At 35.6% G+C, this 9939-nt stretch overlaps 1 protein-coding gene across 1 annotated transcript in view; it reads right to left on the reverse strand.

Annotated features, from left to right (window-relative positions):
* Window positions 1-631: 631 nt before the first annotated feature.
* LOC117172589 (60S ribosomal protein L39) overlaps window positions 632-9939 on the reverse strand; it is a 19081-nt gene continuing 9773 nt past the window's right edge. Inside the window, exon 3 of the mRNA XM_033360672.1 lies at window positions 632-1007. Within this exon, the coding sequence (XP_033216563.1) occupies window positions 959-1007 (49 nt within the window). The 3' untranslated portion in view covers window positions 632-958. The remainder of the gene's footprint in view (window positions 1008-9939) is intronic.

Here is a 9939-nt window from a genome sequence, read left to right on the forward strand (position 1 = left end):
GGGAGCTCTTCTTAATATTTTGACACCAAAATCATGTCGATACACCTTACCGACTGCGAGTAAAGCCACCCACGCTTTAACTTGACAGACTGTATTTGATTTTTTTCTAAATTGATGCTTATGTCAAACTTTTCTAACCTCAAAAAATCTTTCTACTGTTTTACCGTCATATTTTACGAAGAATGAGAAAACAAGAATTCGAATTCGTAGTACGGTGAAAGCAGCACCTTCATAGGGCAGAAAATGTGATGTCCTATATATATAATTACCCAGTCTAGCGCCCCGTACCGCATCAGTAGAATTTGGTAATGTAAATTGAAACGAATGCCATGCTTCACAGGAATATTATTTAATCTCAATGTTCATACTCATAGAAAATAATAAATAATAATTAAAAACACTAATTTAAAAAGGATGCGAATGTTTCGACATACAATTAGGGCAAATTAATTACTAATTCATATATTTTTCACAACACGTTTAACTTCCGGATAATTACAAAATTTAGTTTTCCTACTTTATATTTTTAAACTTCAATATAGTGTTGTAATTCAAAATGATAAGTATTTTATTAGAACGTTCTTATAAGCATCCTAATCATCCACATTATTCTAATAATTCAAGAATTTAACCAAACAAAAACCTTATTTTTAGTGTCATTCCTATACTCAATAGTTAATAAAGATTTCTTACAATTGTAGACTATTAAAATAATAAGGTTTCGAAATAACTTTTTTTATTCCAACAGTAGACTTAATTTTTTATCTAAGTTGCCTAAAGTTGAAATTCGAACACCTTTGTGATTTTTTTACAAATTAAAAATAAATATCTATTCTCTTCTAAACTTATTTAATGCATTTATAAGTATTGAAATGCTGAAACGCGTTGGGGACAGAAATACAAAATAATTGTTTAAACACCTTCGAAGAACTTTATTTGTTTAAAAATCACCATGGTCTTACAGCTTAAGTTTTGTTCTTCTCCAGTGTCTCCTCTTTGCATTGTACCTGTAAACATAGCGAGAAAAAAGATCATTGACACATAGAACAAATTTCTTACATAACCATTTTCTTTAAACGAATGTTTATGATATTTTTGTCAAATTTGTCGAAATTTTTAGAATGCTTAAATTTAAAATTTGGATTTAAAAAATGGCTGACATGAAGGATGCCCGTGAAGATGTCATCCCAATTTTCTTGGAATGTGAAGAATATTATAAATTTTATATGGAAACGTTTGTTGCTCGTTAGATAACTTTTGATAGTCAACGTTCTCCGTTTCAGTCAAAATTTAAAAAGTTATCGTATTTTCAAAAATTCTGTATGGATTCGTTAGTCTTTAAATAGGGCTTGATACTCAATTGCTGTCGTTACAGAATGTTTCATAACTAACTTTCAATAGATTGCGTAGAAATGAGCAAAGTGTGAGAAAATGGTACTAATATATTTCAAGTATTTTGTTATCTACTCAAAAGAATTATAAAAAGAAATGATCGCGTTCAAAAAATGAGATAATTTCGTATATAATTTCGTTATAAATTGTGATTAGACAGAAAGAATTTTAATTATTTGTTTTAATTCAATAGATTTCCTTGCTTATGATAACGTATTAAGGGCATGTGATACTTACAGTTTCCCCGGCATTTTTCCACAAAATTATTGTGCTAATTACTAAATTTTATGCATGTGTATTATTTTGTGGTTACGGTGATTTTAAGCTCTCTGTCATTCCGATAATGTAGGTCTCTATCGTACCGATTCTGTATGTAAGCACTCTAAAATAATTATGGTGCAATAAAACTACCTTACCAGCCTAGTTGGTAATGTAGATAGAATTTTGAAATTTTCGGCGTAGAGGGCGTACGAAACAGCATGACACTTTGAAACTAATGTTCAATTTTTCGCCACTGGGAAATTATTTATGAAAAAAACTTTTTTGATTGCCTGCAAACAAGGTTAGTTCCGGGAGATAGTTACTATGTTTATTTGCAAGTCCGAAGTTTTCGGCCAAAAATATTGTGTAGTTTGGAAGTAACGCACAGGACAATTGTAACATACATAACCTCCAAATATGCACACGTTGTTAGCAATATCAAAAAATTTTTTGAAAAAAAAACACAAATAATGTGTACGGGGAAGTCCGTTAGCATGTTCGATATCATTTCCCAAATTTTTCAGACAAAATATTGATTATTCTAGAAAAAAAGCCGTCGGAACCTAAAACTGGTAAAATCGATACTCATTCCTAAGCGCTATGCAAATTAATCAGATTTTGCTAAATAAAAACTTTTTTAAATTAAACAAAAAAAAAGTGTGTGGGGACGTCCGTTAGCATGGTCGCTATCATGTCCCAAATTTTTAAGACAAAATATTGATTATTAAAGAAAAAAAGCCGTCAGAACCTAAAACTGGTAAAATCGATAATTTTCCAAGTATCACATGCCCTTAAAGTTCGAATCAAATATTCGCGACAAAATCAAATAACAGAATAGAGGGCGTAGGATGAATATTTAATTTTGATCAAAGTGACCTACTCTCAGTATTTGTATTCGCGCGGACGTAAAAATAATTGCGAAATTTGAAGTTGAACATTCATGTGGTAATTTTTTTCAAAATGGCGGCGAGCACGCTGTGCAGTGAAAATTCTTGAATTTTCTCGTGTAGTGATATCCTTGAACCTAGAGCACCATGGTTGAGGAAGGAACGGTAGGAGGTCCCTCAGCCGAAGATTTTGAGGTTTCCATTAACAACTTCAAGAAGGATTACAGAATAATTAACCAGCAATAAATGCCAAAATTCTGCAAATCATCATGGAAGAGTGGAAACGAGTGGAACAAATCCGGGACGTGGAAGGGGAAGAGGGACGCCGAGAGACAAAGAAACAAACAAGTCGGGCGGGTGGCATGACCGACCAACCCAAATAGGAATTCGTCAAAATTTATTTCAGACTAATTCAGAAGGTCAAGATGCGCAGCCAAATATAAACATTCAACAGAATCTTTTGCTGGTTCTAGATGGTCAAGCCGATTTATCCCCTCTGGAACGAATAATGATTAACATGTTGCAGGACGGCCGTCGTCGCGAACAGACTCTGATCCAACTCGTCCAAAACTTGAGTCCTTCGATTCCATGAAAAACCTACATCAGTGGCCAGATAGTTTCGCTCTGGAAACAGCCAAAATGAATCTTACCGACGGGGCCCGAGACTGGTATACTTTACGTAGTATGGAGGTCGTAAAATGGCAGAAGTTTCAATCAGCTTTTGTGAACTATTACGTCATCGAAGAAAATAAAGCTACTAAATTTAAGAAAATGACTCATTTCTCGTGTGCAAGAGAAAAACGAAAATTTGAGCACATACTTAAATTCAAAAGTTAAATTGTGTATGCAACTCGGATTAAATTTTAAAGAAATAAAAGAGAAATTTTTACTGGGACTATGGTCCAAGGACACTTGCAGTTCGATGGCTGCACGTACCCATAGTACCGTTGACGAACAGCTGTGGGACATCGTAGAGTATCAACGCATCAACTCTCAACGTCTGGAAAGAATAAAGGACCACATAAATCCTACAAACAGAATTCTCCAAACCCGAAGAGAGGAGGCTCTCAATCATCGAAACCAAAGGCAATCTCTACACCTAAAGAAGGAGATGCTGGAGATCAGATCAACGTCGACATCCGGATAAACGTCCACGAGTAAGGAACGAGGATGGACTCTTAAAGTGTTATAACTCCAATGAATTTGGTCTCATTGACATGGGAAGTTCCGATTGCGTGTCAACGATCTCGTTAGCGCGAACTTTAAACATCGAAATTGACAACGCGAAGGTATCATTTAAGTGTTGTGGTCCTATTCACTATAAAGTAGAATCCCTAGGCAGTGTGAAAGCAGACGTGACCATTGATGGAGTGACAGTGCAAAAGGTCACTATCCATATAGTTCCAGACGATCATCAAGAAGTCAGCATCCTCGTTGGCCGCATGTTCACGGATCATCCTACGGTCAACTATCGTAAATGTGGCAACAACCTTCAGTTTTCCAAAAGTGAGGACGCGATTTTGAGCTCCAGGCTTCTAATTCTGGAGTTGATTAATTTCGTTCTAGTGCGGAGTATAAATTGTTAACTCGATCTATTTGTTGTGTAAAGGTTGTTGACAGTGGTGGTGACGATCTTGAAATACCGCTTATCAATTTAAGCAAGAACGAAGTGCCTATAAGTAAAGGTACCACGATCTTCGAAGCAGAGACATCGCGCATTCCTTATCGGGATGTTTCTACCCAGAAAAGAAACCCAATCACCGTAGCAGAATTGAATTCGGAAGGTAATTCAACCGATGACATCATTAACGATTTGTTAGAGACTCTAAATAAATAACGACATACCATCTCTCTTGACATGTACAAACTCGGATGTATCTCGCTTGTCGAGATGGATATAAAAGAAAAAGAAGGCAGTATCCCTGTGTGGAAAAAGCCTTATTGTGCGAGCAGCGATGAAAGTACCATCGTAAAGAATATCTTAAGCGAGTATAGGAAGTGAGGCCTCGTAAAGGACACAACGTCCCCGTATGCTAGCCCAGTGTTACTAGTTCGTAAAAAGAATGGGGATCCGCGACTTGTTGTAGATTTTCGTAAATTAAACCAACAAACGATTAGGATGCATTACCCTCTCCCGGACTTAGATGACCTTTTAGCTTTGATCGGAGACTGTCAAATTTTCATAACCTTAGACTTGGCGCAAGGGTACATTCAGGTCCCGTTAACTCAGGAAGCTACAGCAAAGACGGCATTAATCACCCCCGATGAAACCGAAGAGTTCACGGGAATGGTATACGGGCTGATGAACGCGCCTTTTTTCTTCTCAAAACTCATGTACCAAGTATTAGGTCGAAATCATAAAGTTTTATTTTATTTGGACGACATACTAATTCCAGGCAACTCATGGGCGGATTTAAAAAGTTGTTTAATATTGGTATTAGAAGCATTATCAAAAGCGGGTTTAACGATAAATCTCAAAAAGTCTTATACGATTTATTGGACAAAAACGTACCTTTTATTATAGGAGAAATCGAGAGCTAAGCATTCCACACGTTGCGCGAAAAATTGGGTCAAAAACCTGTATTACAAGCTTACCATCCGAAGCACGAAACGGAGCTACATACCGACGCTAGCGCAAAGGGCTTAGCCGCAATGCTTCTCCAAAAGGGCGATGACTCAAAGTATCATCTTGTGTATGCGATAAGCCGCTGTACTAGCGAACCAGAAAAAAATTATCACTCAAGTAAGCTCGAGTTACTGGCAATTATTTGGGCGGTAACACGATGACGCACTTGGCTTGTGAATATTCCTTTCAGAATTATTACCGACTGTAGAGCATTATTATATCTTACCAGTCAAAAAACCAAGAACCCTCAGATTATTCGTTGGGCGAATTTAATTTCCGATTACGCGTTCGACATTGTTCACCGGCAAGGTGACACAATGCTACGTGTTGACGCTCAGAGTCGTGCGCCCGTTGATCTAAACGATTCAGATGAAATGCCCGAGCGGTCAATTAATGTTTTCTCTATTATCATCTCCGAGGAAGAGATCCTCATGTATCAGTATACCGATGAAAAGTGACGCAGTAAAACTGAAATTTTGCGGAAATCTGAAAAAGAGCGTTCAAAGCACGAATTAACGAACTCAGAAACGGCATTTTGTATAAACGAGTAGGAGAAAAACTATTGTACGTAATCCCAGCGGCCTTGAGGAAAAGTATGGTGATACGTTTTCACGACCTTCAAAGTCACACCGGCATAGACAGAACAATAGCGAAGTTAAGGGAGTATTATTTTTTCCAGGTATGAGTCTTTATGTACGTCAACACGTTCGCAGTTGTATACAGTGTTTATTTAAAAAAGTGAAATCAGGCCCTCAGGCGAGAAAGCTGATCGATCAAACCGGGCATTCGCTCCTTTTCATTGATACATATTGACAATGTAGGTCCGTTTGTGACGACTACATCTCAAAACCGTTACATCTTAGTAGTCGCCGATACGTTAACTAAATTTGTAAACTTGTATGCGGTTAGGGATACGAAAGCGAAAAATGTCATTAAAGTTCTTGAAGAATTTGTATTGAATTACGGTGCGCCTGAGAGGATCAACTCCGATCGAGGAACGTGTTTTACATCCAACCTGTACCAAGAATTTTGTGAAAAACATGGAATCAAATTCACATTTAACTCTCCTCGACACCCTCAAGCAAACGGTCTCGTAGAGCGAACTAACTTCACCTTAAATCCTGCGATCCAAGGAAGTGTACAAAGTGATACGGGAAAAGATTGGGTCAAAATTCTAAAGAAAGTCCAACGAGACTTAAACGAATCTCCGAACAAGGCGACGGACAAGAGCCCTTTCGAATTGGTATTTGGTGATGTAAATCGTCACGACGAAGGTGAGTTGCGAAAAGTTACCCAGGAAGATGAAACTCGTTACACTCCACAAATGAAATTGCAAGAAGAAGCTCGTCAGAAAATTTTGGAAGAACAAGGAAGGTAGAAGCAGAGATATGATACAAATCGATCGCAAGTCAAATTCGCTTTGGGAGACATAGTTGCTATGAGAAACGCTTCAGAATTAACGGGAGGTTCCACTAAACTTCAGAAAAAATTTAGAGGTCCGCTGGTAATAACAAAAATTTACCCGCCTGATACCGATGGGGTAGCAGACCTGAGAACCAATAAGAAAAGGCATCGTTATGCTACTACTTCCTACGCAAGCCAATTAAAATATTGGAAACCTTTTGAAGACGAAGTCACTGAAGATCTTTAGGGCGAGGAATTTGATTCAACATACAAAAGCGCAATTAACGAAGATCAAGATTCAGAGGAAAAACACAGAAACTACAAAGATTCTCATTCCAAAAAAATGGCGGAGACTCGTCCTAAGCGCGTCAGGCGAGTCACTAAACGATATGGTATTAATGCTTTGTAAAAGAAATAAAATTGGTTGTTTGTTAATAAATATATCAATTCGCGGACGAGTTGAATTATCGGATGGTCGAGTGATAACGTACTAAAGTTCGAATCAAATATTCGCGACATAATCAAACAACAGAATAGAGGGCGTAACGAGCGAGGGAGCGGCGAGAACGAGCGCTGAACGTTGGGAAGCAGTTTTTGGGCGTTCGAGCGAAAGCGAAGGAGTTTTTGCACTGAGCGTTGAGCGAAATGTAATACGGTCGATATTTGCGGGCGATAATCCGTCGAGCGGAACCTGAGTTACGTGAACCTTTTGTTAGTGACTTTTGTATTGTTGAACTTTATTTAAATATAAATACTTTTCTTATTCTCTGATCTGCTGGAGTATTCATTCTCCCCGAGGATTCTGCCCTCCTCCTACCTGTAGAATCAGTGATCGGATCCGAGTTTATTTTGAACGTTTTCACTTATAATAAACTTTATAATTTGCAACATTTCAAGTACATGCAAAATAAAACTTCTAAATTAAGGATTTCAAAAAGTATTTTTCAAATTATTTTTGAAGACTGAAAAGTATTTAAGACAGTTTTGAAAAATACAAAATTCGAGGTACCCAGATTAATTTTTTTTAAATTCATGCCATTGAACAGTTCAAGAAATGGGGTATATTAAGCTGGCACAACACTATGAAGGTATAGAGATGTAACCTATTTCATAATTTAGGGCTCATTTAGGGCTAATTTGGGCCTGTGGTCCTAAATTTTGGGTTCTCTTTTTTAACAAAAAAATAATGTTTGCGCTAGCTTAACGTTAAGCTGGCCGAACATTGCTGTAAAACGTGCTAAAAATGATTTCACGGAAAATTCACCTTATACAATAATTTAGGGCTCATTTAGGGCTCTGGGAATATGATAATGGGAAATTAGAAAAAATTGTTTAAACAATTTTTGTTTAAACAATTCTAGTAAAAATGAAGTAAACCATTTTCTTCCGTTACCCCATGTTAAGGCTCACTTTGGGCTCCATAAATATGGTATTTGAATATTACAATAAATTGTTTGAACAATTATTTTTTAAACAAATTTGCAACAAAAAATATGTTCTTTTTTTCTCTTGCATAATTTCAGGGTGATTTAAGGCTACTGAAAAATCATCGACCAAAAGGTCGCGTAATATTTCCTTTACCCTTTTTTTTGGTTACACATGGTGTTGTGTCACCTTAACGTTATAAAAAATACATGAAGAAAACAATTAAACCCATTTTTACTCCTCGCGTAATTTAGAGCTCGCATAATTTGGGCCGTGGTCCTAAATTTTGGGCTCTCGTATTTTTTGTAAAAAATAGTGTTTGCAATAACTTGACAATAAGTTGGTTTAAGATTGCTGTAAAACGTTATAAAAATGATTTTACAAAAAATTCACCTTATTGAATAGTTTAGGGCTCATTAAGGGCTCTAGGAATATATTAATTAAAAAATTTTTGTTTAAACAAATTTGCCAAAACAAAATATTTTCTTTTCTCTTGCATAATTTCAGGTTCATTTAAGGCTACTGAAAAATCATCGACCGAAGATCGCGTGATATTTCCTTTACCCTTTTTTTTGGTTATACATGGTGTTCTGCCACCTTAACGTTATAAAAAATACATGAAGAAAACAATTAAACTCATTTTTACTCCTCGCATAATTTAGGGCTCATTGAGGACTAATTTGGGCCCGTGGTCCTAAATTTTGGGCTTTCGTATTTTTTGTAAAAAATAGTGTTTGCAATAGCTTTACAATAAGTTGGTTTAAGATTGCTGTAAAACGTTATAAAAATGATTTTACAAAAAATTCAGCTTATTGAATAGTTTAGGGCTCATTAAGGGCTCTAGGAATATATTAATTAAATTTTTTTTTTTAATTTTTCGAGTCCCGCGCGATTAACTTTTTGAGGGAGTCTAGTTGTAAATCACAAGAAATCTGGAGTTAGTTTGAGGGAAGCCTCTAAATATTCGTTATTCCGGTGGCAGTCATTGTTAGTCTGACTCAGAATTCACAACTTCAAAGAAATAAATATAATTGATTAATAATTCAAAGAATTTCCAAAGAAATATAATGCTTATAGGGGTACATCGCAGCAACTAAGACTTACAAAAAAAAAATGGAAAAGGAAAGAATTCGAAAGAACTAAAAAGGATTCAATAATTTTTTGCGAACCGGGAAATGACCGGAAATTTGTACCCTTGATTAAAACGGCCACCTGAATTTCTTAGTATTTTAAAAATTATTGTATTCGTTGGTGCTTTCCTGTAAAAATAGCCATACTTTTTCGTACTTGTAAACAAATTTTCCCCAAGGATTGAACAATTTTTTTATTTGATTTATTTCTTTAAATGAATTTTTGAGAAGTTTGAAATAACAAATAAAAACTATAAAATTAGGGGTTTTAAGGGTTTAAAAATGGTGATTCATTTTTTTTCATAAATAGTTTCGAAATAATTTTCACGTTTTACACATCAGCTGGTTTTTAGGTAAGAAGCTCGCGAATAGGATCACAGGGTCTTATATTATTCTTGTATATTATATATATATATAATCTCTTTCAATTGATTTTAATGCAGTATGAAACACTTTAAATTCCTAAGATTTAAAGTCGAAATATATAATGAATTTTCAAAAACGAATACATTGTATTATGGAAACATTTAATTAATGTATCTTATAAATTACGTGACATATATTTGACAAATATTGTTAAAACTTTGACTGAAAAATGACCTATTAGCTATTATTTCCCGCTGTTTCTCTGCAAATGTGTATATATTTTTACAGTGGATTCATCCGAAAATATGACTTTTCAACCACATAGGTGAATTTTTAACGACACAACGCCATGTGTCAATTTAAAAATACGCAGGAATCACTACTGCGCATGTCAGAGATATCTGCATTCTGACATATATATACACACACACACACACCTGTATATACA

The sequence above is a fragment of the Belonocnema kinseyi genome, chromosome 5, assembly GCF_010883055.1.
Source record: "Belonocnema kinseyi isolate 2016_QV_RU_SX_M_011 chromosome 5, B_treatae_v1, whole genome shotgun sequence".
NCBI lineage: Eukaryota > Metazoa > Arthropoda > Insecta > Hymenoptera > Cynipidae > Belonocnema > Belonocnema kinseyi.